The 27,030-nt window shown below is 43.0% G+C and overlaps 1 protein-coding gene across 10 annotated transcripts in view; it reads right to left on the bottom strand.

The window, feature by feature from the left end:
* PATJ (PATJ crumbs cell polarity complex component) overlaps positions 1–27,030 on the bottom strand; it is a 225,361-nt gene that overhangs the window by 54,368 nt on the left and 143,963 nt on the right. For all 10 annotated transcript variants that reach the window (XM_075936118.1, XM_075936115.1, XM_075936122.1 and 7 more), the window contains 3 exons: positions 22,632–22,828; positions 15,151–15,242; positions 4,071–4,143 (listed from right to left, as the gene is read on the bottom strand). In XM_075936118.1, the coding sequence (XP_075792233.1) occupies positions 4,071–4,143; positions 15,151–15,242; positions 22,632–22,828 (362 nt within the window). The remainder of the gene's footprint in view (positions 1–4,070; positions 4,144–15,150; positions 15,243–22,631; positions 22,829–27,030) is intronic.

The raw sequence follows: 27,030 nt of genomic DNA, 5'->3' as shown, positions 1-27,030 counted from the left end.
CTGGCAGAAGTAGGACCCAATACCCCAGGCTGGAATTCGTGGAGTTTTGTCTGTTTACTTTGCCTCCTGGGCTTCTTGGGCATGTAGAAGGTTCTCTCAAGCAAATGTGCCTAACACTGCAAGTGTCTCTGGAAGCGAGGGATAGCTCAGTGGTTTGAGCATTGGCCTGCTAAACCCAGGGTTGTGAGTTCAATCCTTGAGGGAACCATTTAGGGATCTCGGGCAAATCTGTCACGGATGGTACTTGGTCCTGCCATGAAGCCAGGGACTGGATTCAATGACCTCTCAAAGTCTGTTCCAGTTCTATGAGATATAGTGCAGTCCTACTAAACCTGTTATTTGCTCGGGAGGGTTGTTCCTCCCACATCTCCTGAACTAGGTCCCAAACCCCTCCTGGTTGCTTCTTATACAGAAGTTCAAAAAGTGAAAACCCTGTGGAGGCCTGGGTGACCTCCTGGACTGCCAACATGAGGGACAGGAGGAGCTCATCCCAATGACACTCATCAGTCAGGACAAACTTATGGAGCATAGCCTTCAAGGTCCTGTTAAAATAGTCTATTAAGCGGTGCATTTGGGGGTGGTAGATGGATGTGCAGAGCGTTCTGATTTTTAGTAATCAGCTGAGTTGCTGCACTGTCTGGGACATAAAGTTTGTCCTCTGATCTGTTGGCATTTCCCGAGGGACTCCAATGCAGGCAAAGATGTTCATGAGCTTGGTCACTACTTTCTTGGCAATCATGGAGTGTAATAGCACTGCTTTGGGATACCCGGTCGAACAGTCTACTACAATGAGGATGAGCCGGAAATCCAGTAGCACTCTTCTCCAGGGGGTTGACTATATCAACTCCAGTCCGCTCAAAGGGTATACTCATGAGTGGGAGGAGAATTAGCGGGGCTTGCTCCACGGGCCAAGGCATCATGAGCAGACACTCCGGAGAGGAGGCACAAAAGTTTACCATCTCCCTGTGGACCTCGGGCCAAAAGAAGCAGGACAAGATCCGGGCCAGTGACTTTTCCCTCCCCAGGTGTCCCACCGGTAAGGGTGAGGCACCAAGAGCTGGTAGCACACCTCTTCTGTTTTGCAGGTCCTCCTCTGTCCAGTATAGGCGGTCTCCCTGAATCTCAAAATAGGAGAACCGTCCCACCTGCTGGGGGGCGGGGCCCACAGTCTCTTCATTCACTACGGCCACCTGGTCATATGCTTGGCTCTGGGTGTTGTCAGCTTGTTGCTCTCCCATGAAGAGGCGAGTCAGGAACATGGATTCTAGTAACAGAGCTGGCTCCTTCTCTGGTCAGCTGGGGGCATGTACAAGCAGTACCTGTACCAGTGCCTGAAGTCCCTAGACACAAAAGTTCTGATCCTGGGTGGCCTTAGGGTTATCTTCTCTGGGTGCCCGGGAGGATGGGTCTGGCAGAATTCCCTGAGTCTGGGATTCAGTAAGGGGCCTGGTTTCATGTCTGCTGGATGCATGGCCTCCCAAACAGGGAGCTGGGTGGCTGGTGATGAGATCGGGAGTTGGGGTATGCAGTACCCTTGAACCCATGAGCCCTTCTGGGCCTAGGGAGGGGCAGAGGATGCCAAAGTTCCTCCCCAGCCCTGGGTGTCCCTGAGGGATAGTTCCATCCGTCAGGACTGTGATGTTCTTGGTCAGTCTAGGACCCGAAGAGGAGGTCATCCCCAGGGTTCTGGCTGCCAGATAGTTCTCCATCAGTAGATTGCAATAGCCACGCTACCAGGGTGATTCTGTACAACCCATTCCCTCCATGCAGAGGATAGGATTCTGGGTAAACTGTTCGAGCAAGAGCTGCTCGCCAACTTCCATGCCTGTCTTTGTTTCTAGCTTCAGCCATCTCCAGCAGGCATTGTGCAGCTTCTGGGTGACGAGGTTGGGTTGGGCTCCTGGCAGGTACTGTTCCTGGCAGGTACGTTGTCAGAATGTCTCTTCCAAGATGTCTAGGGTGTCAAGGATAGCTGCTTTGACCTGGGCTTAGTCCTGAGCTGCGCAGTATGTAGTTTGGACTACTCTATTCAGGTATGAGTCCTGGACAAACCCTCACTGGGCCCTCTAGGCCCTAGGCTACCATGGCTACCCACTCAAATGTTTCCAGAAATGCCCTGGGATCATTGTCCGACCCCATCTTGTCAAGATTGATAGATGCTGGCACAGGTGCAGGCGCACAGAGCTCGGCTGAGCTCATGGGTTGTAGCAGAGAAGTCACATGTTGCATCAGCTGCTGTTGTTGGACCATCTGTTGTAATAGCTGCTGCTGGTTGGCGTTTTGCTCTGCCATCCACTTCAGCAGCAGCTCCATCTCCCTTCAAGGGCTGAGCTTGCACTTGCTTGTTCAATTGCTGACTCTTTAATAAGGCCCTTCACCAGTGCTAGGGCAGCACTCACATTCTCCACCACTCAGAGACTTTAAGGTCAGAAGGGACTATTATGATCATCTAGTCTGACCTCCTGCACAATGCAGGCCACAGAATCTCACCCACCCACTGCTAGAATAATCCTCTGACCACTTGTGGCCAGGTCTCCCTGGCAGAGGGGTGGCCTAGTGGATAGGTCCCAGATGTAGCCAGCAGAAAAGGGGTGCAGAATCCTGCCGCTGGTGCCCCCAGTTTAGAAACTTCGGCCCAATGTATTAGTATAGTCTTTAAGTTTGGGGCGTAGCCTCAACAGTCCAGGTTTCCCCCGTAGTTAGAGTTCTCGCAGATTCCCCCCCCCCCATTTTGTCCCAGGGAGTGTGGTTGGAGGCTTACTTGCTCTGGTGGCTAGCCAAGTGAACAGGCTTTGCTTCACGTCCTGCAGACTGCAGAATAGCGCTACTATCTCCTTGCTAGTCAGCCCCTAACTGAGCCAGGCTCCTTCCTTTTATCCTCCCTCCAGGCCTGGCATTGGCTACAGGTAAAGTGGGGAGGGGCTAGCCCGGCCCACAGGCTTTGTTTAACTCCTGTGATGCCAGGTCCTCCTCTCTTCACTCCCTCCCAGTCAGATACAGTAATGTACTGTCATTTCCACTACCACAGTGGTTCCCAAACTGTTCAGCATCACACCCCCTTTTTGATTTCTGAAAAACTCTCATGCCCCTTCCCCCCCGCCACCCCGCAAAAATAGCAGCAAAACTATAGCAGCAAGACTTGTGGAGAAAAAAAAAGGAACTGACCGGGGTAGCAAAACTTGAGGGGGTGGAGGGGAGAGGGCTGGGTCGCCTCACGTTCCCCCTGGAATTTCTTCACCCCTCCCCCCCCAGGCAGGCATGCCCCCCAGTTTGGGAACCCATGCACTACAGAAATATAGTAGGGCCATTAATCATAAACATAGTTCAACAAACCGGTCACTGCACTGGGAGCCATGATATTTTAGGTCCTATTCCTGGTCATGACAAATGGACAGGTTATTTCACCATGCCTGTTTCCCCTTCCCCTGCTGAGTTTCTTGCTATCTGGACTGAAAGCGTATAGGAACTCAGATGACCATCTCTCACCATGTGGTTGTATAGTGCTCAGTGCAAGGGGTTCTCAATTGTGGTTGGGATCTACCTCTAGGGACTATTGTAATGCAGATAATAAATATGGAAATCTTTTTATGGCCTTCAGTGGGCATGGTCAGGCCTTTAATGCTTATTTTCTAAATTGAGATACTTGATTTATTCCTAAGGCCTCTGAAGGCATGAAGACTTGATGGCATGTGTTGGCCTTCATTTGAAAGGTGTGTGTCTCCCACAGAAAATGTCATTTTTTTTCCTCAGGAAGAACCCTCATATTTCACTTGCATTGCAAGCAACAACTCCCCATCACAAAACTTTCAACCTCTCAAAAATAATTGGGACAGGAGACAGAAAAGCTTTCCTTCAATGATTTATTTTCCTGCCATATCACAGTAATCAAGACAATATTTCGTCACCTAGGATCATCCAATTGTTTCATTTAAAAAGAAAGGAAAAACACACACAAAATTCCTACCTAATGCTTAGTAGCTTTCAGGGATTAATCAGACAAGGTGTTTGACCTTAGATTGTACTAATTATGATTAACCTAATTCTGCAACCCTAATAAAAAAACATCTTACCTCAATGGAAGACTGGGAGCTCGAAGGGAAAGGGAAAGGAGTAACAGCCATTTGGTTAACTGCATCTTCATTTCTACGAAACATCAAAAAAGGCAGAATCAATTTATTATGTATTCAAACACAAAGGCTAAATTATTCTTTCAAAATCTCTTCAGGAAAGGGCTCCTCGGATCAGGCATATAGGTATCACTATTGTATCTACTACCTGTATTAGTAATGTAGCTTTTTCTTTTCAGTTTATATTTGCTGCACACACTTGCCAAATTCTGAAACAAACTTAGTAATATGTTAAGAAGGGGTGGGGAAGAAGTTAATACAAAACACTAAATCCATTATGTTTTAATGCATTCTTACCCAAAGATAATACTTAAATAAAAATTTTAAGTATTATCACTTTTTCCTCTTGTATAACTATGTACTCCCAAGTAAACAACTGACAACTTGGATAGTCACAAAGATTTTTTTTATGGACAGCGGACAGATATTCATGCTGCCATCGCAGAGGATGTCTTAAGTGGTGGCATTCAAAATTGGCTGATGAAGTTAACACCTTTGTGATCTTAAACATAACCAAAGGGACTGTAGCTCATGTCATATTGCTTTCAAGAAATATTTGATATACGGGGGTGGAAAAAAAAGGGAGATTTCAAGTTTTGCTTTAAGAAAGGCTGTACAGGTTGGACCTCTCTGGTCCGGCACTCTTGGGACCTGACCAGTCTCGAACTAGGGAGTTTGCTGGATCAGATGAGGTCAACGCCAGACCCTCTGCTGCTAGCTTCTATGCTCTACTCCTGGGGAGTCGCCATCCCCCCCCATTTTGCTCCCAGCTACCAGATGCCCCTCCTGGCCACCGGCCCCAGTTACCAGGCTCTACTCCTGGCTGTGGTCAAGTTCCCTGCCGGCAGCCCAGCTCTGCTCCCTCCACTCCCAGCTGCCAGCCCAGCTCTGCTCCCAGCTGTTGTTCCCCTGCCAGTGGGCTCCTGGCTTGCCCCAGCCAGGTTCCATGACACGGGGCTCCTGGCTACAAGCCCCCTGCTGCTAGCCCAGCCCCTGCTCCCCCCACTTCCGGCCCGGAATCTGGTCCTGCTGCCACGGTTTTCCCCCCTGAGATTTCCCTCCTTCCAGTAAAAAGATTTCTTTCCTTTAATTACTGAAGTAAGAGATTTGGCAAAAGTACATTATAAAATCACTTTTAGAATGTGTCTGGAGGAACAACATGGTTTTTCAATTATCCCTCAAAGGGTTAAACATGTAACTCCAAGATATTCTGATTACTCAGACAGAAAGACAATGCTAGATCAATACCCTTCTATATAGCAGAAGATGTTTAAATGCCTATGATTGCACCAGGTAAATCCTACATGCAGAGGTTGGTGAATTCATTTACTTTAATCTTCAACCAAGCGGCCATACAGTTTAAAAAGCCTCTATATTGATGATAATTTCTCACTTTTAGGCTCTTTTGCAGTCTCTGTTTTTGGCCTGCCTCAAAACTTTGTAGCACTCAGAAAATATGCTATCATCTAAACTCCAAGGACCAATGTCACCAACCCATGCATGCAGGAGGCCATACCAGAAATCTGAAGTAATGAGCAGCATCAGATTTTCTTTTCATCTTTGGATAACGATTTCCAAGCATGTATCTCTGTACCAATACAGCGTATTAAGCAAAGACATTTCTTCCTGCTTTTATTTTCATAAGGGTACAATGCAATTACACTGCAGTTTTCATATGAGAATTAAATCAGCAAATCTATGGTGTCTAAGAAACCTAGTAATTTTTGTCTAGTATTATTCAGATTAAAGCCCCACCACAACCAGAAAGGGACAAAATATTACCTAAGCACTAATAGCAGGAAGCTAGCATAAACTAAAGTTCATGATGCAAAATCTATAGCTTGATGGTAAGGCATACACCTTAATCATCATGAGAGAAGTTGTAACTCTAAAACACTGCTGGACATTACTCTTAATATTGGTATTATAAAACTGTTTATACTTAATTACATAAAATAATTTATATTGAGTTTACATACACCATCATCAGGTTTATAAATATTTGTAATTTTAAACAAATGGTAATTTTTATTTTCTATTATAAAAACTTAGAATAATTCCGGGGCAGGGCTAACAGGATTGAAAAAGTAACAACTTGTAATCTACTCCAGTTGCGATTGTTCAAATTTAAAAACTTCAATACTTCAACAGAGACTGCTTCAGAGAAGACTCAAAGTGGGAGCATATTTTAAAATGACAGCGCTAAATGTTAACAGCTTTTTACTTTCCACTTCCAGAAATTTCCTTGATTAAAACAGGAACTTATTTAAAATTAAAGATCGACTTTTGACATTGGAGCAATGCTTAGTGGTCTGAACGTAATGTTTGAATTACAGTGGTTCCAATGAAATTTCAACACATTTGTGATGAGTTACTATGGTTACCACTAAGAAAACTATTCTAAGACGCCACTGCACGCAAAATATCACTCAACAGCAACTCGCGCATAGAGCTCCTGGAAGCATACATTCACATCTCATCAGGATTGAGACAGACCTTCATTCTTTCAAGGTCAAAGCAACTTCATGCAATTTAAACACTATGCTAGTCTTGCCGCTATAACTTTAAAATCTAAATGTCTCTCCATTTTGCAAGGATTATAAACATCCCATAATTTTACACCACTATCCTCCATGGTTTATTCAAGATACTGTGTGAATATTGTCCACCTGACCGTGGAACTCATCCTAAAGATGTGTCTGTATTTCAGCAATGTTAATGTGTATATGAGGTGAAGCACTTTAGGATGAAAAGTTACCCATGTTTTCACTGCAGTCAGAAATAAGAGTGCGGACTAATTATGGCAATAGCTGGCACTGTCTCATAGTGCTGAAGCAATAAGAACTCAAAAGGATTAAGAGAAGCAGGACTAAGCTTGCACTTTTGAAAAGGCCTGCACACCCAAGTCTCTCCCCACCTGTGTTAGTTGATTACTATACTTCCTTCCTCTTTACAAAACTTGCTCTCACTCCAATCCTTAATAGGAAGCAAATTTGGAATATATAGAAGAACGGACCATTTCTATCTAACAACTGTCCCTTCAATGACTCTTGACTATCATCTCAAATCACAATCTACATTACATCTTATTTAGAAAATACCGGATATTTATATTTTCTCAATTTGTTTCCCGAACAGAAAGCTCAAATACTGGACTGTCCGGTTCAAAACTGGACACCTGGTAACCCCAGCTCTCACTCCTCCCCCCCCTTTTTTTTGCAGTCTATGCTTAACTAGCTGCTAGTTTTATGACAATCATTTTAAATGTACACAATGTACCTGGGCTGCAGAGTAGGCAGGGTCCTGGCAATCTTAAAAAAGAGAATAAATATCTTAACTTCCTGAATGTAGAGACTTGCTCATATTTAAGTACCAAAACAGAGGAGCATAAAGGAAAGTTTAAAAAAATGGGGGAATGGGGGAATTTCAAATCCGTAAATAAAGTTTTTAGTGTCAGCCCATATTTGATCTATTCTGGAAATCAAACCCTACAGAATCTCCCAATAAAATACCTTAAAATATTTTATATAGTCATCGGGAGTAAAACTTCCACTGCTCTTCTAAATTATTGCCAAGTAACATTTCAAAGTTTGCCTAGCAAACCGCACCCAATGCGGGCTAACGCTGGGTATTTCAAAAAAAGCTTAGGGAGTTCGCGGCTTCATTCTCACTGAATTTCCAGTGGGCTTTGGACACTTAGCTCTACTAGGCTCCTTTGAAATCACATAATAGATGTAATTATTTCCAGTACAGGTTGGACTTCCCTGGTCTGGCACTCTCAGGACCTGAACCGGTTCTGAATGAGGGAGTTTGTCAGACTCGGGGAGGTCAATTCTGCCCCTCTGCTGATGGACTCTGGTCTCTCTCAGGCTCCGTCATCAGAGATCACTTGCTCTGGCAGAAGGGATCTCTCAGGCTCTGGCAGCAGGAATCACTTGCATTCCACCACAGGGCTCCTGGTACCACGGCCCCGGGGCTCTGCTGCACCAAGAGCAGCAGCTCCGTTGCTCCGGGACCAGCCCTGGCTCCGGGGATCCTGGCTCCACTCACAGCAAATAGCCTTCGAGGGTTCTCTGGTCCCAGGGCTCTCTGGTGCAGCAACATCTGTGGTCCAGAGTTTCAGACCAGAATGGTTCAAATTGTACTTGGTACTCCCAAAGATCCATCTACCACACTATCTAGAAAATAGCATTCCATTCCCACTCAGTGGAGTACAGTGTTATATAATATAAACTAGAGACTTGAATTGAGGCTTTGCTTCCCCAAAAGATTATACTTTTTACAATGCTCAGGTGATTTTTTTTTAAAAAAACAAACTATGTTTACAGGCTGTGTGTCTTCCAGTTTGCTACTAGAGAAAGCAAAAAATAGCAACATGTGTTGAATCTAAATAAAAATATAGTGACAATACAACTATGAACTTTTCATATGCTATTACAAGTTTATGTAACAAACTAACGAGGCTTTCAGGAAATAGCTCTGCTTTAAGGCCTGTGTTTTGGAATTTGGCCAGAAACAGTTTTAAATGAGCGTTGTCAACTTTATAGTGGAAAGGATCATAAGCTGGTGTGAAAAACTTTCTAATACAATGGGACTTCTATATTCCTCATTGCAATTATAGCAATTTGTCTAATCAGCAAAAGTTCCAGGAAAAGGCAGTTTTTAACACTATCTGGATGTGAGAAAGTGTAAGTTTTCCATATTACACTTTAGCTGCTGAGCTAGGATTTGTTTCTTGGTAGACACAGAAAGGCTGAAGACACCTTGTATTTTTGCTATGGTCAGGATTGGCTCATGCCTGCCTATACACACAAGGACATGTTCACCTCTTTGTACAACCCATTCACTCTCACTCACTGGACCCTGAAGGATCCATTATACCTAATTTCTGTGGCTGGTACTTTAGCAGAAGTCAGTTGCGTGTGCACAGGGCTCTGCTTGCCATGGGGATTGCCAACGGCAATGTGGGAGATGAGCCTTTAATAGGGAGATAACTGAAATCCTGGTATTAGATTCTTGTTGCTGAGAGTGAATGGGGTGTAAAAAAGCAGATGAAGAGATTGTTAGGAGAGCCCATAACATTTGTGGATATCCATTTTATACTCACGGGTATCCAGATCCGTGGATGTGGATGCAGATATCCACAGCTCATTTTTGCTCAATTCCACAATAAGAGAAGATCACAGCTGGGGACCACACTGGAAAGCCTAACATTATACGCTACTGTTGCTGCTTCTACTTGAGTTTATTACATTGGATGAATCACCATTCTTGGGGGCTGCTGATTTTTGTAACCTGTATAATATACCAATCTCTCCAACTGAAAAACAGGCCAATGTATCTGCTTTGAAGTTGCTATTCTGTTGCTCACTTCAGTCATTTAGCTGTGACTTTCTGGTACAATAAGGTAAGGTGGAACTGCCCCAGAAACTCCTAATACTAACGGGAAAAGCTTTATAGTAAAAATTCTTGGCTATCTGCAAATGGCTCAACCCCTTTTTTCAAGCATAAATGCAATAGCACTCTGTTCCGTCCAGATCCTGCATGGTGAGAGGGACACAGCTGAAGTCATCCAAGCAGCAAATGCACCAGCACAGCTTGTAGTCGCTAACACTGTCACAGCTTGCATTTTAGCCAGAAAAAGCTGTTGTCCGTGCAGACAGGAAAGATGCATGGAGGAGGAGACAGTAGGGAAAAAGAACCCTTCAAAAGAAGTGAGCCAACACACGCTTTCAAAGCCCTGTTAAATATGGGCTGATGCTAAAAACTTTATTTACAGGTTTGAAATTCTCCCATTCCCCCATTTTTTAAACTTTGTCCCAGGCTCCTCTGGTTTGGAACTTACATATGAGTAAGTCTCTATATTCAGGAAGGTAAGGTATTTATTCTCTCAAGAGCTGGGCACAACGAAGCGGTACCCAAAGATAGATGGTGGGTTTCAGCTAGGTTTTATGTGCAGATGAAAGGAGTTCATGTCCACTCATGCAGAAATTGCATTGTGCCTCATGAACATGTGGATAGAGGGCCAGGAAGCAGCATGGCAAATGTCCTTAGGGGAACTCCCTAAGTGAAACAAACAGGGTCTGAGATTTCCAGACGGGTCATGTAGTCTATATAGAATGATAACGCCCTTCAGACATCCAGGGTGTGTAGAATAGCCTCTTCTCGAGAGGTGTGAAGCTTTGGGAATAAGGCTGGAAGGACAATAGGCTTGTTGATGTGGAAATCGGAACAAACTTTCAGGAGGAATAAAGGGTGGGGCGGAGCTCCAGCGTGTCTCCATGGAATATGGTGTAGGGAGAGGATGCTGTAGCAGTTGATGGTATAGGGGCATGCAGTGCCTGAGGTGCCTTGTTTGTCTCCAGTACTAACCATTGGGGGCAGGGAGTGGGCTGGAGAGACCCTTTTTTTGGTCGAGGGCCTATGTGAGGGAGAGCTCGGGGTTTTCTGCTGCTTGGTGGCAGACTCCAACAGATTGGTATCATCCCTGTTTGCCTGTGGCTCGACCGCTTTATCAAATAGCAGCATGCATAGCCTGAGCTCTAGCTGTAAGGCTGCGGCAATGGGTGCACTTCTGGGGCACATGTGCTTCCCCCAGGCAACAAATACAAGACCTGCAGCCATAGAAAGTGGGCACTTTCCACACTTTTATAACCAAGGGAGTCCAGCATTTTGTTCGTTTGTTTGGTTTGTGGCACGTCAGTAGCTATATGCCTGGCAAGTTGTATTCTCAGAGTTTTTGAGGATAATCAATTTATCTGGTTTCCCTTCTCTGTTTGTTCTTCTAGATTTCTCTCTTCTTTCCTCTCCCTCCCCCCTTTTTGAGGTCAGAGGACTGCAGCCCTTGAGGACCTGTGCCTTAACTATTTACAACACTTTTTTTTAAAACTATTACTAACTATAAATTTAACAGAGAACTAACAATTTTAACTAATTAGAAATCAATTCCTATCTGTAGAGAACTGAAGAGGAGAGGGATCAAGCTCCATCTGCAACATAGGGTGGTCAAGAAGGATCTGAGGGGAGTCGGGCCGCACACGTGAATTCCAAAGGCATGTGCCACTCTCACACATGAAAGGCCTGACTAGAACGCTGAAATGGACACTGCTAGAAAGAGTCTCTGATCTGCAGCACCAGGGTGAGCCTGACACCAACAGAGGAGCATCCACAGGGACATCACTCAAAAAAGAACAAAGTGGAGGAGTATGGGGATTTTTTTTTAAATAAGAAGATATAGAAGAAGGTTCCAGGAGCTATATTGATCATTGGGCCTAGAGCAATGTATATTAAGTAGTTTATAGTTTCTCATTTAATACAGTGTAACTGGACTTTAAACCTGTAACATTTGCTTTTTGCAGAATTTTGAAACAAACTTTCATGATGTATTAGGTTTTCTTATAGGATAAATTTATGTCTAGACACCATGAGTTTGGGGTTGTTTCCCCCCTCCCCTTTTAACTGCCTATTCATTGCAGCTGCTGCTCCGATTGCTAATAACACTTTCCCCTGGAGAGCCTTTCTTTGCATTAATATTTGAAAGGGTGTTCAGGTCAAACAGACAGGCACATTGATTATCAATGTACCATAATATAATGTAGGCAGCAGTGACAAGATGCTTGTTCTGCTGAAGTCTAAAGATAATACATATGTTAACTACTTGGAAAACAACTTTTAAAATGACACCTTTTCAGCCAAAGAGATAGTAAAAAAAGAACACATTCAATGGCTACAGTATTCCCAATTCAGTGCATGTAGCAGAGGAACTGTTATTTTTAAAAAGAAGCTCTTCTTATTCCAATGGATGACCAAACTGGAAAAAAGGGAGCATTCAGGCACACACTTCTATTGCTTTTAGAGATGAATTTCCCTTAAATGTGTCCCAAAACAAATGCTAAAAATGTTCAAAACCACACTTTTAATATGAGCTTTGTGGCATTTTTAATTACCGAAAGCTGAAAGAAAAGTGAGTCTGATCAATGCAGTGGCAGCAGATTTCACAAGCAGTCTGTTCATCTGAGGCACAGCCTGACAGCCAGCTCTAAATCTAGTTCTGGGGTTCAGTTTCATGTGTTCTGCTTTACCCTCTGGAGCTTTCACACCAGACACACATTCCACATGCAATTAACTAATGGAGAGTGAGTTGTTATATGTGACATTTAATTTTCAATAGCTAAGGAAAGTAACATAGGAGCTGCAGGCAAAGTCATTAATCTCCCCTGAATCCTCTGTTCTGCCAAGTACAGCAACTCATTCTTCATTGCACTAATACAGATCTTCCATTATATTTGTGTATAGTGATCCTCAAAGACAGATGTGTGAGTCTAAACACTCACAAATGTGTTTACACTTTGATTATAATATGTATTTATGAACAGAACATGAAGTATATGATACACTGCACAAATATATATGGGCTAGAAAGCTATGTAATTAATTGGTGGGGTGATAATTAAACAAGGCAAGCCAAAACTAGACTAGATACATTTGTCCCAAGTTAATAATTTTTTAATATTAAAGTATATACAACCAGAACTATATGCAAGAGACAGTCCTCATGCTAATAATATAAGTGGAGCACATTTCTCCCAAGTTATAGCAATGGTAACTCTAAAGTGTTAGGGCTGGGCTATGGTGGAGGAAGTTAGGGTGTCTCAAGACATTTATGGCCAGAATAATATAAAGATAGTTTTCCTGCTTAGAACAGAAATACATCTGGTCAAAAATTTTCCAGTGGAACTCTTTTCTGTTGGAGAATGTTGATTTAGCAAAACTCAAAAGATTCCACTGATTTTGATAAATATTCTGAGGGAAACAAGGCAGGTTTTCTGGCAGCTTCTTTGCTTACCTCCCCAGTTCCTTGGCAACTTGTGTCCAGCTGCTGCAGAGCTGGGGAGGCTGGATCAGAATTTTTTTTTTTGGCTGGGGGGGGGGGGAGGGGGAGGAAAGAGGGTGTAAATGTACCTCCCAGTGAAAATCTCACATATCTCTGTTTGGTCTAGTTTGGAATTCTCTTCCCTCCCCCTGACCTTTCTGCAATTCAGATGTTTTTGCAGGACAGAAATTGCAGTTCCTGAGCAGACCTAAACATAAGAAATACACTCATATTTAATCCTTAGGAACTGAAAGATACATATAATGATCCGTGGTGCACTGCTGTATCTCATTCCCTCCAACACATAACCACCACAAGGTTGGTCTTGTACCCTTCTTGACTCCAAGTGAGCCTTTCCCCAATTCTCTAACCCTATCCAACGCCACTTTTAGAAGAAGTCACTTTCCACATTAAGCAAGATGCTTCATGCTCTCCCCTGCCAACTCTCCCCAAGTGGCTCTGTCTCCAAGACTGAACCTTTCTGGATTCCATGAAAAGTTCTCTTTTTTCTAACACTGAGGTCAGCTGCTAACCCCTTTTGAGAGCTGGTTGGAACTCATAACCAATAGCCTAACCTGCCCTTTTCTCCCAGTGGCCAAACCCATCCTCCTCCTGTCTCTGTAAAATCCCCTTTAATTAGTTAACTGGTTAACTAGTTAGGTTTAACCAGTTAATTAATTAAGTAGGATCCCAGGTGGGGGCTGCCAGCTCTGCCAGCCCGACCCATGGTGCAGTGGGCCCAGCAGGGCTGGAGAAGCCCTCTGCCTGTGGCGGGCCAGGGGATGCTCCTGAGAGCCAGTTAACCATTACCCAGAAAGCATAACCCAGCAACATGTACCCATTCACCTCCCTAACACACCCCTTATAAATTAGCCAATCTATATGGGAACTGCTTAGTTTTCTATAGGTTTGTAGCAGGCCAAGGAGTTCTACAGAAGCTACAGGGAATGATTTCAAAAGAAAGAAAATTCATCAGGATGTTTGCTCTCTCAGCCAGGCCAGATTAAGACACAGGAATGTGCTTATGCAATATAAACATCTGACAACATCACAATCTTAGTGCCCATTTTTAAAAAAAGTGTCTAGAGCTGATGACTGTAGTAGAAGAAAACATGAAAACGTGAATGATGCAATGATACTGAGTTTGCAGACAGCTTAAACCACAGCTCTAATAGGTGTGAACTGCCCCCTGCAGCTCTCAGGCTTCCACAGAGTTACTGTGAAGGGACTGTTGGGGCTGGTGACACCAGGGGAGTCGGAGCCTCTGAAAGAGTTGGTCAAGACGACATCCGGAAAATGGATCTTGAGAAGCGAGATCTGGGAATGATGACAGGGCAATCACAGGGAACAGGAGCTGGAGGGTCAGACTGGAGAGAGCGGCTCACTTAAGAAGGGCTAGCAGAGCTCTGAGGAGGAAACCCAAAGAGACCTCAGCTTGGTGTCGCTAGCTTCAAACACTTCCCACATAAGTAAGACTATGTAGGCTTTGGAGGGCAGAAATTCCTCAGAGGAAGTGATGGACTCCCGAAGCCAACCTGAGCACCAAGGGTAGGTGTCGAGAGGTGACACCAGACATACCAATAGGTCCTGGCACAGTATGTATGTCTATTTGTAAATAATTAAGATGCTGAAGAGAGTTACATAGATCTGGAAAGATGAGCAATTTGTGTCTATAAAACTAACACTTCCAATTCCATGTTAGATTACAGTTGTTCTTGGTGTAATAAATAAGAAGCTTTGTTTTCACTGACTTTATGACTAAGCCTGATATGTGCTAAGGTTATTTAGGTACCTGACTGCTGCCACTGAAGTGATGCTACCCAATTAACACATGCTGGAGCGTATCTCTGGGTAGGGAGCCACAACTAGGACCTTTTAACTGTAAGTCTAAGAGACAAGGAGCAAATACTTGGTGTGCATACACTGGTGGCAGCAAAGGTACCAGATAAACAGTCACTAAACATCTGTGTCAGCTATTCACCAGAGGGCGACCAAGCCATCACAGTTATCCTTGGAAAGATATTTTAAAAAACATTACAGATAACTCCTCAACAATGCTCAGTAACATGGTTAAGAAAAAAAATTATCCTATTCCAAAGGGAATGGAAGGGGCTCTGAATGGAAGGGGGTTTTGATAAGAACTGGTCTTACCGTATGAAAACCAACTTGACATTTGATGGAGCAGTCTTAATTATTGCAGAGGCGTTTTGGTGGCTTCTTCCATACAATATCTGATTGTTTATCTGGTAAAAAAGAATGGGGAAAAACTGGTTAATGGACAAACGTATTTAATTAAAACTAAATATGTATAGTTTTGAACTTATTTATAGTGTGTAATTCAATACTTCAGTGATGACAAGTTAAAAAGAAGATCAAGGGATAGAGAGAAAATGAAGGGTGCATTAAATACAAATCCATTTGCCCATGAGGCTCTTCAAAATAGGCTTATTAGCATTGTACATTACATTTTTTCCTCTCCTTTTAGTAAGATACATCAGTATGCCGGAAAAGGTTTCAAGCACAAATGCACTGTATGAAAAAGCATACTGGAGAAAGTAAACAGTGGAAACCAGTGTTCTTTCCAAGCTACCCCGTCCAGTCAGCTCTATGCACAGAGCCCTGAGCCTCTAACTGGGCAGGGCTGATTAATCACCTGTGAAGCTGTGCCGCTGGGCAGTTTATGCTGGTGATAACCTATCAGTGCACTCACTTAAAATTCAGTTTTGATTTGGACAGTCAAGGCTATTATCTTGCCATTAGTTCATGTGCAGGAGGACGGCAGGTTGCAATACTGAATTCAGAGGTAACACTTCATAATATTAATTTAGCTTTTCTATATTTTCCCTTATGGAAAAAATAAATATTGAATTTATTTGAAGAGTACCCTATTTTTCTATCATGATTTCAAGATGGACCATGATGGTTTGGCTTTATGATGGAGAAAAATGTTAATTTTCAATATTTTAGTCATTCTTATTTTCAAAGCTCTCTCTCTATTATATTGAGTTAATATCGTAATGCTCACAGTATTCCAGGAAAGCTATAAAATGATTAACATACTGCATAAAACCTTATACAAGAAATGGTCAGCCTCTAGTTTTGTCTATATTAGTGGCTATTACCCTCACTGAACACAAATGAGACAAGAGAATTCGTTCACTGCTCAAACCTTTGTTAAATAAACAATGTCTGATTTTCACAGTCAAGTTAATGATCATTTATGGCAAGTTCTTAAAAAATTCCGTATGAGAAAAGTTACCTAAACACAACTTCTAACAAACCTTTTAACAGCTAATCTAACTATGGCCTCTAGGTCAAGTTGCACTTGCTAGCCACATGGTGCTAACTCTCCTTTTCTCCATCTGAAGACAACAAAAACCCAGGACACATTTTAAAATATATTATTGAGATTATTTTCTAAGAGCGAATCAAGAAGTGAATACTCTTCAAATAGTGAAGGTAATCCTGCAACAAACTGTATGGTAATATCCATATTTTACAACTACTCCTGTAAAATATATTCCTCTTTTTCTTCCACGCCCTCTTTTAAAAAAAGGTTAATATTTGGATGTGCCAAAATACATGTTTTTGCACATGAAGATAGGATTCTGCTTTCCTTGTACACTCCAGAGTCCCTGGGAAGTCTATAGCAGTTTGAGGTACACAAAACATGAAAGGATCAAATACCAAGAAAACAAGGCTACCCCAAAGTTTGAAGAGCTCCAAGTTGTTATTATTTGTAATTACCACACAAAGGGACACAGTTCTAGAGGTGGTGGTGCACGCCCACCGATGGGCAGGCGTGGGAGGGAGAGAATCAAAGTGGGACCAGTCATACAAAAGTGCCTGAAGCTCCCAGATTTTCTACTGTGGCAGCAGGGGGCAGCCAGTGCTCTGGGCCCTTTAAATCACAACTGGAGCAGTGTGCACAGCATGCTCTGGCCAGCACTGAGGACGGCATAGCCCCAGTCCCATCTCCATCCCCTCCACACAATGCCACACCCCTTCCAGAGGCATGGAGCAAACCCCTCCCCTACCTTGCCTAGGGGCCTGGCAAGGCTGTTGGCCCCACTGGTGGTGAGAGAAGTGGTATATTATACTGTACCTCATTACTCAAAGGAAAAGTTTAAGAAAAATCACAAGAGTGGAATACTTACAGAGAGACATTCAGAGTTCAAAACAGCAGATTAATAACCTGTTATAAATGTGTCTTATTCCCCCCCCCCCCCCATTTAAAAAAAAGTTATCCACTAGGGATATTAGATCTGCTTTATAAAAAGTTTGGATTCAGTTGAATTGCCATACTTTTTTCTTAAAAATTGCTTAGATTAGAATTTATATTTTTTACACTGGTTAAATTACCAGTAATCCTACTTTGCAAATGAATCAGAGGCCAAAATTTAATTAGCTGAAGTTAGGCCTGTAAGCTATAATTATTTTAATTATACAAAAATGAAAATGTAGTCAAAGTAATACATTTCCCTTGAGGTTTTCAACTATTCCATGTAGTTATTCTTCAGTGACACTCTATGTTAATTTTTTTTTAAATGAAAGGGTTTATTTTGGAAAGAAAATCTGTTATGTTAGCTTCTCAGACACCCTAGTGATGAAGGCTGTGTAACAACATTCTACAAAAATATAACAGCAAGAGAACAACTAGAATTTCATAAGGGCCACCATTTTGAAATCTTTTCTTATTTTTGATGGGAGACTGTGACACAGTCACAAAATATGGCAGGATATTTACTTTATTTTCTGGGAATCAAAACCCTCAGACAGGTACTTGGAAACTACATTTGATTTTCTGCAACACAGATTTCTTATGTTGAATGTTTGTATGCTGTGATGCTTAACATTAATTTAAAAAAGAACAGAAAGAAACTTCTGCCTCTCATACTCTGATGTAAAGACGTGAGAATCCATTAGAAGTAGGCATTAAAAGAAGAGCATTGTCTTTACCACCCAGCTTTGATGGGAACTTTTATAACTAAGCAGCAAGTCAAAGTTCATAATGCCTTGTAAATGCAAATAGGGCAGAACTGAAAATGAACAAATTGGTACATCAGAAATTAATCTAATTGGACAAAATAAAGACTGGATGAGAGGTTTCATCTATTGTTCCCTTTTGGGGTCTTACAAGGAATGATTCGAAAGAAAGTCAAGAAGCAGAATTTAACCAGTGTAAAAAATAACTGTCTACTGAAAACTACTGTAGTAAGCTTTACCACCATGGGTGCCTCTCCCACCATCTCCTGAGATACCAAGACTGTTTAGACATTGTTCTGATCCTGAGAAACAGGGCCAGAGAGAGGGACTCGGATGACATCAATACCTCTACTGGCTCTGGCCAAGCTGGCTCTCCCGCAGACACCCTTCTTTCTTTGTCACCATTTTTCTTCTCTTTACTATTCCTCTTTTTTCCTTCTGTCTATTAAGTGTCTGACTTCGCATCCAAAATAGTTTTTTTTTTTAAATAGCAACATAGCTATAACCCTGTGACCAGTAACACAAGTAAAAGCAATGTCCTAAATTGCTCAATCCTGGCATAAGTTTCCCAGGACTCTCAGTAGCTGATAAAACTGTGCTGTGCAAGAGTTTTCTAGCAATGAAACTGCAAGTGAGAGTCCATCTCAGAGACAGAAGCTGCATCTTCTACCCTCGCTGTTCTTTTCTTTCTCCATTTGTGCGTGTTTGTCTTATTTTGTTTTCAACACACAGCTCCAGGCTTTTTCAACTAACGTTTTTCCTTTTTCTCTAAAAGATCAACTATTACCATCATTAATCTCGTATGTCACCTCTGGTTGGTTTGCTATAGAGTTGTCTTTGGTGTAAGAGTTGGAGTATCAACATATCTGGGGTAAGTGACTAGTCTCTCAGGACTGTGGTGTGATTTTTTATTTAAATGACCATTACCATAAAGTTCAATTTGTCTGGATGGCAAGATAGACAGAAGATTCTAAGGGGACTGTCTGTGGTTCCATGGTAAGACCAGTATAGTGATCCAGAAGTTCACATGTGCTGCTACTGGCCTAGTGAAATCTAATTATACAAGACCCCAACAGCTTGGGATACCTGCCCTCTCTCTGACAGTCCGTCCTGAGGTAGGCACTCACAGTTGTGAGCCACTGCAAACAGCATGGCAACAAGCAACTGATTTTGGTGAGGAGAAAGAATAGGAACCAAGATGGAGATGAAAAAGACCATCCTGGAAATGAGTGCCAGAACCAGTAATAGAAACCATCGTTCCCCAGTCCTGTGTGCCTGAACCACAAACCTACTGATATCAATGGGAGTTTTGCCTGAGCTGAAAATCTGTAAAGAAAGCAGGTGTGGGTAGGTTTACTAAGTAAATCCTAAGATATTATCTTTTCTTTAGGGCTCAAGCATGAGAAAGGATGCCAATTTGTCTTTTAACATCTTGGTAAAATGTACTGGTCCCTTAAAAGTTATAGCACAGAAAATCCTGCATCTTGGCAAGGGGCTAGACTAGATGATCTTTGGGTTTCCTTCCAGCCGTATGAATCTATGATTCTACACTCACTGAAGCATGGACCCACAGAAATTTGCAGGAAAGGGAAATTTGCTTGCCATTATTTCAGCAAGAGACAAAAACTTTAACATAATTTATCACCCTATCAGAAATTACATTTCCTATAGTGATATTCTATTTCACAAGCCTTCTACATTGTATGGGTATTGAAAACCTATAATTAGACACTGACAAATCTAAAGAGTTTCCAAGACATCTCCAGATCGTCAGACTTCTTTTTAGGTTGAGAAATGAGAGAAAATACTTGGTGCTTATTAGGGATGTTAAATTTAGATTAATCAACTAATCAAGTAGCTGATGGAACTTTGGGCAGCTCTTGTACATTTCAAAGGGGGAGGCACAGCAGTTGGGATGCCTCTGCCTCCCCTGCCCTCTCTGGAGACAGTGCTGGGGGGAAGGGCTCCTGCCTCCCCCTCCGCGCTGCCTCTCTCTCTATCAGAGAGAGGCAGGGGGACGGTGAAGGGAAGAAGTGATAGTCAAGTCACTACTCGACTAGTCGCTTACATCCCCAGTGCTTATACAACACAGACAGAATTGCTGAAAGATCTAACATCACCTACCACTGAGTCCAGTAGGTTAGCACACACCTATTCTTCAGTGAAAGCTTCTTAAGAGAATCATCCACAGAGATGATTTTTCAAACCTGTGTAGCAATCATGACGTGGGATCCACCATAGGAATAGCAAAAGACCCTTAGCAATAAGTGCCACTCTACAGTAGTCAAATAACAAGCCAAATGGTTTGAAATGTGTTCCAAGCTGGAGGATGAAAAGGGGTGGAAGAAAAAGGGGAAATACAGTGAACCCTCGTTTATCGCGGTAGATAGGTTCCAAACCCTACCGCGATAGATGAAAATCCGCGAAGTAGAAGTAGGATCCTCAAAGCCTCGGGGGAAGCCGGCGGGGGGGGGGGGGGCATCCCAGGCGCGCCTGGGCTGCTCCCCCGCCGGAGCCCCTCCGCGGCTTTCAAAGCCTCGGGGGAAGCCGGCGGGGGGGGGGGCATCCCAGGCGCGCTTGGGCTGCTCCCCCGCCGGAGCCCCTCCGCGGCTTTCAAAGCCTCGGGGGAAGCCGGCGGGGGGGGCATCCCAGGCTGGGATGCCCCCCCGCCGGCTTCCCCCGAGGCTTTGAAAGCCGCGGAGGGGCTCCGGCGGGGGAGCAGCCCAGGCGCGCCTGGGATGCCCCCCCGCCGGCTTCCCCCGAGGCTTTGAAAGCCGCGGAGGGGCTCCGGCGGGGGAGCAGCCCAGGCGCGCCTGGGATGCCCCCCCGCCGGCTTCCCCGGAGGCTTTTTAAAGTTTTGGTAACCGCTACTTCGCGGTTCGACCATCGCGGATTCACGTATATACATAATGTAATGAAAAAAGTCCGCGAAGTCGTGAATCCGCGATAGTCGAACCGCGAAGTAGCGAGGGTTCACTGTAATGCTTAATTTGCTGATATAATCACTTGCTCAGTGGGTTAATTTTCTCTGTGGACTAATTTGCACCAGATAATCACAAAAATAAATAACTACATAATAAAAAGGGACAGTGTTTGAATTTCTAACAACTGATGAAAATGGATCACAATATGAAATTGTATTTTCGTATCCTTTGGAAAGGAAGGGAACCCAAGAAAACTACTAAAGGCAAAACTCATGATATATAAACTGTGAATTTTCCTGTGAAACAATATGAAGATAGATTTACTATTTCCTCATTTGGTTTTCAATGTCCCTGCCTAACCACAGTCTGTAAACATTCTGAAAGCGTACGTGCACTGACATTGGTTGTCACAGGCAAGTAGAGATGTGATTTTTGTTCTTCACAGAAAATACATTTATCAATGGACTAGATCATCCTCTTCCTCTTACGTGATATTTGCATCACTGGAGATTTGTAACCATGGTAGCACATGCTGTATAGTCCTCTGCTAATCCCTTTGTGGATTAATAGCCTTTTTGATCCACCCAGGATACCACATCATACATTCAAGGGTTTTTTCCACTCTCTCAAATTCTTCTGCCATCAACGTTCCCGTCCTGTGCCCATAACATGAATAATATGCTGAGCCTCCTAAAATGTGCCCTGGAAATCAAAACTCTCTTTTCATAAGAGCTCCATTTTGCTGAGCTCCAATAATCTCTAATACATTTTCATTGGTTATAGTTCTATTCAAAATATTTTCAGAATTCTTCTGTAACACCATAATATGAAGGATTGGAGTTTCTTCATTACTGTTGTTTGAAGTCCATGTTTCACAGCCATAATTTATTTAACACAAACCATATATACATTTTTTAAAAGTCATAATTTATGTCCCTTTCTTATTCAATGTTTATTCTTCCACAATAGCTTTCACTCTTACTTATTCTGGTGCTGACCTCCATAGCTGACTAAATCTTCTGTAATGCTCACTAAGTAACAATTTCTCAAATAATTTCTTTGGTGTGCACCTATGTTGTTCACTGGAATATCACAGGATCATTGGATACCACCATAGCTTTTGTTTTGTCCAAATTCAATTCTAGACCATATTCTTTGTTTTACTCTCATAAAACTACCACTAACTTCAACAGAACTTCTGAATCAGCCAACAGCATGGCATCATCTGCATAGTGAATGTTAAACATTTTCCATTCATCTCAATGTTAATGGTTAACCTGTGGGGTGAGGCTTACCAGTTACGGATAACTAGTGGAGGCTGGACCAGACTCCTGCCCACCGCAGGCAGCTCACAGGACCCGCCATGAACAGTCGAGCTGAAGCAGTTCCCGGCAATCCCGGCCAGAGCAGCCCTCATCCATAGTGGGCCTGGCCTGAGCACACCACAGGCAGGGGTGCTCCAGCTTGGCAGAAGAAGCCCCCATCCATGGTGGGGGAAAGGGGCAATGCTCTAGCCTACCCCAATTTAATCGATTAATTAATTAAACCAATTACATACCTAATCTCAATATCTTCTTCTATTTGTTTGATGCTTGGTTGGCATAAGTCACTGAGTTCCATAAACTGGCACCAGCTCTCTATTTCATATTTAGTTACTAGGTTGACAGGTTCTCCTCCCTCTCTTGACACCAACCCTATTATACAGCCAAAGGCATCACTTACCTCTAAAAGTTCATCACCAATGTGCATTCGTCCATCTCTTCCTGCAGGTCCATTTGGATTGATGCCAACTATGAAAATGCTCATCCGAGACCTGTCCTTGTTTCCGGCCAGGCTGAGTCCAAGCCCATTCTTATCTTTCTCAAGCTCAATAATGTGCAACTCCCCTGGCAGATCTGCATACCTTTGCCTGATTTTTTCTACAAAAAAATAAAATAAAATTATATGCAGCTGACTGTTAACACATATAGGTGTGCTACACGTTAACTGTCCCTTGGCATCACTAACATTCAATTACTGACATATGAGATTTTCCTATCATAAAAATTATAACATACAAGTGACCATACCAATGGTCTATTTTGCTTTCTGACACTGGCCCCAGCAAGATGCTTCAAAGGAAAGTGAACAGAACAGAGCAATATGCTTGTATCCTGCTGTCCAATCACAGCATCTAGTAGTCAGAGGCTTAACGATACCCAGAGCAGAAGATTGCGTCTATAACCATCTTGACTAATAGCCATCGATTAACCTACTCCTCCAAGAATTTACAGTAAACTTCCGATAATCCGGCACCCTTAGGACCCAGGGGGTGCTGGATTATCAGATATGCCGGACTATCGGAAGGGGGGGCTATGAAGCGTCAGACCCCAGACCCCTCATAGCCCCCCCTTCCGATAGTCCGGCTCTGCCCCAGGCGTCCCTGATTCAGCCGCTGATGGTCAGTTTCAGCAGCGGCTGAATTGGTGATGCCTGCAGCAGAGCAGCTGGAGTGCTGCCGGGTTCGTCAGACCTTGGCGCGGCGAGACCAACCCGGCAGCACCCCAACTGCTCTTGGGGACGCCTGGGGTAGAGCAACTGGGGTGCTGTCGGGTTGGTCCAGCAGCGCCGCTCCTCGGCACTACTGGACCAACCCGGCAGCACCCCAGCTGCTCTGTCCCAGGTGTACCCAAGTCAGCTGCTGCTAAAACTGACCAGTGGCTGATTCCAGGAAGCCGGGGCAGAGCAGCTCTACCTCGGGCTTCCTGGAGTCAGCCGCTGATCAGTTTCAGCAGCGGCTGAATCGGGGACAGCTGGGGTGCTGCTGGGTTGGTCCCGCAGCGCCAAGGGGCAGCGCTACGGGACCTACCCGGCAACACTCCAGCTGCTCTGCCCCCGGCTTCTCCGATTCAGCCGCTGGTCAGTTTTAGCAGCGGCTGAATCGGGGAAGCTGGGGGCAGAGCAGCTCCAATTGTCCAGCTGCCCGGAGCACTTCCGGGTTCCTGATGGTGCCGGACCATCAGGAGTACCGGACCATCAGATGCCGGACCATCGGAGTTTTACTGTATTTTTTTGTACTCCGTTATGGTTTTGGCCTTCACAACATCTCTTAGCAAAACGTTCCACGTGTGAACTGCGCTGTGTTAAGTACGTCCTTCCATTTGCTTTAAAGCTACTGCCTATTAATTTCATTGGGTGAACACAGTCCTTTCATTTTGTGAAGGGGCAAATAATACCTCCTTAATTCAGCTTCTCCACATTAGTCATGATTCTATAGCACCTCTATGACACTTCCCACTCAGCTGAATCTTTTCCAAATTGAGAAGCCCAATATTTTAAATCTCTCCTCATATGGAAACTGTGTCATAGCCTTAAATAATTTTGGTTGCCCTTCTCTGTAACTTTTCAATTTCTATTGTATCTTTTTTGAGACAGAGTAACCAGAACTGCATATAGTATTCAGAAGTGGACACACCATGAATGTATATAGTGGCATTATTTTATTTACTATCCTACTATCTGTCCCCCTCTCAATGATTCCTAACACTGTTAGCTTCTGTGATTGCTGCTGCATATTGAGCTGATATTTTCAGAGAACTATCCAGAATAGCTGCAAGATCTCTTTCTTGAACAGTAACAGCTCATTTAGATCCCATAATTTTGTACGTATAGTTGAGATTATGGTTTTCTGATATGCATTACTTTGTGTTTATCAATATTACATTTAATATGCCCAATCACACATTTTATGACCTCCCTTTGTAACTCTTCACAGTCTGCTTTGGACCTAACTATCTGGGGTAATTTTGTATAGTCTGCAAACTTTGCCACATCATTATTTACCCTTTTTCCAGATCACTTACATACATGATGAATAGATCTGGCCCCAGAACAGATCTCTGGGGGACATGTTGTTTACACCACTCCAGCAATTCACTTCTATCCTTTGTTTTCCGGATTTTAACCAGTTACTGATCCATGAGAGGACCTTTCCTCTCACCCATGATTTCTTAGTTTAAAGAGCCTCTGGTGAAGGGCCTTGTCCAAGGCCTTCTGAAAGTCCAAGTACAGTATACCCACTGGATTCACCTTGTCCATATGTTTGGTGACCCCCTCAAAGAATTGTAATAGACTGCTGAGGCATGATTTCGCTTTACAAAAGCCATGTTAATTTTCCCCCAACAAAATCTGTTCATCTATGTGCTTGACAATTGTATTATTTGCTATAGTTTCAACCAATTTGCCTGGTACTGAAGGTAGGTTTATCAGCCTGTAATTGATAGGATTGTTTTGGAGCCTTTTTAAAAAATTAGTGACACATTAGTTATCCTCCAGTTAACTTGCAGATTAGCTGATTTAAGTGATAGGTTACATACCTGTTAGTTATTGGTTCTGTACATTTGGTCCTGGTGACTTACTACTGTTAAATGTATTAATTTGTCTGAAAACCTCCTCTATTGATCTCAATCTGACAGTTCCCCAGATATACGACCTAAAAAGAATAGCTGAGGTGTAGGAATCTCAGGTGTGGTCAGTGAAAACCAATTAAAAGAATCCAGTTAAAGAAAACAAGATCATTGTGGAGAATCTAAGTGCTCCTTTTGCACCTTGATCATTTTGTGGCCCCACTGATGTGGCTTTTGATATACTTAATTTTTTGCTGTTAGTTTTTGAGTCTTTTGCTGGGTGATGTTTAAATTATTTTGTTGGCCTGCACAATTATACTTTTATGCTTGGCTTGCCAGAATGTATGTTTCTTTCTACTTTCCTTGGTAGGATCTGACTTTCTTTAAAAACTGAATGTCTTTTTGCCTCTAACCTTAACTGTTTAGCCATTGTGACTTTTTTTTAATCCTCTTTTTAAATATCGGAGTCTCTGTTATGGTGCTTTTAAAAAAAATTGCCATTCAGCTTGGTGGAGTGCTATAAAGCAAATTGTGATACTTTTAAAAGTTAGTTGGATTGCAATGTCAGATTTACCTAATTGTTGGAGAGAAAATGTTCCATTTACATTTTTTCATAGGGATAAGTAGATTTGTTCTGGCTAGCATATGGATTTCTACAACTTTTGCATAAAAAGATAAGTTCATATTTCTTATTGCCCTGTGCCATTTTGTTCCAAACTCAGTGCAGTTTTTAAAGTCAGTTTCATAACATCAGCTAATGCCAACACTTTAATGGTGCAGGCATTAAAAAGGCAAATTACAGTACTTAACTGTGACAGGATATCACTTTTAAGAAGCACAAGGTGAATGAGACCGATGCATTATGTATTTATAAGAATAAAGAGAGAAAGTATATATGCAACAGTATCCCTGAGTCAGCACTTGAGCTAGATCAAATATTAGCTGTTACTATTCTACTACAGGAAAAAGCACATTAGCAGTACAATTTAACTGCTATTTTATGTTTCCATAGCAACCGGAGGAGGAGCAGCTGAGAAATAAAACTAAAAGTGAATTAAAATAGCTGCAAAAAACAAAGAAAAAGAGAAAACAAACTTTCACAATAGAGTACAATCCTGCGAAATTTCCCTCAACTTTCATTGGCTTCAATGTGAATCCTTTATATGATCATCCCCCAATTCCCTAAATAAATCATGAAGATGTGCACCAATTACACACTTCAATTCACAGACTAAAATTAATACTCTATTATCCTAGTTACAGATTAGCTGAAGCTTTGAGTCCTGTTTTCTCATCTCATGGTGGAATCCCATGATTCTTCCTCTCAGAGTCCGAGCTACAGAACCCAACCATGATTTCTGCACCTTCAAGAGAGACTTTCTTTTGGGAACAATTGGTCACCTGGCAAATGCAGAACGTCTGTTTCAAACCAAAATAGTAAGGGTATGTCTACACTATAGTGTTATTTCATTTCGAAATAGCTTATTTCAAAATAACGCATCTACAAACAAAATGCATTTTGAAATAGCCCCCCCGGACAGCCAGTTCTCAAGTTTCCCTGCTTGCTTGTCTACCTCGATAAGGGACAGCAAAGCATTTTGTCTCTGCGTGCTCTGGTTGCCCTCACTCGGGACACCACAGCACTCTGCAACATGGAGCCAGAGCTGCCCCTGGGCACTCTGGTGCTTCTCTTGGACGCATTGCTGCAAGCCTGGCTGCACTTTCTGCAGGTTGCC

The sequence above is a fragment of the Pelodiscus sinensis genome, chromosome 9, assembly GCF_049634645.1.
Source record: "Pelodiscus sinensis isolate JC-2024 chromosome 9, ASM4963464v1, whole genome shotgun sequence".
Taxonomy (NCBI): domain Eukaryota; kingdom Metazoa; phylum Chordata; order Testudines; family Trionychidae; genus Pelodiscus; species Pelodiscus sinensis.
Note: the sequence above shows the minus strand (reverse complement) of the source record. Positions and strands in the feature narration are given on the sequence as shown.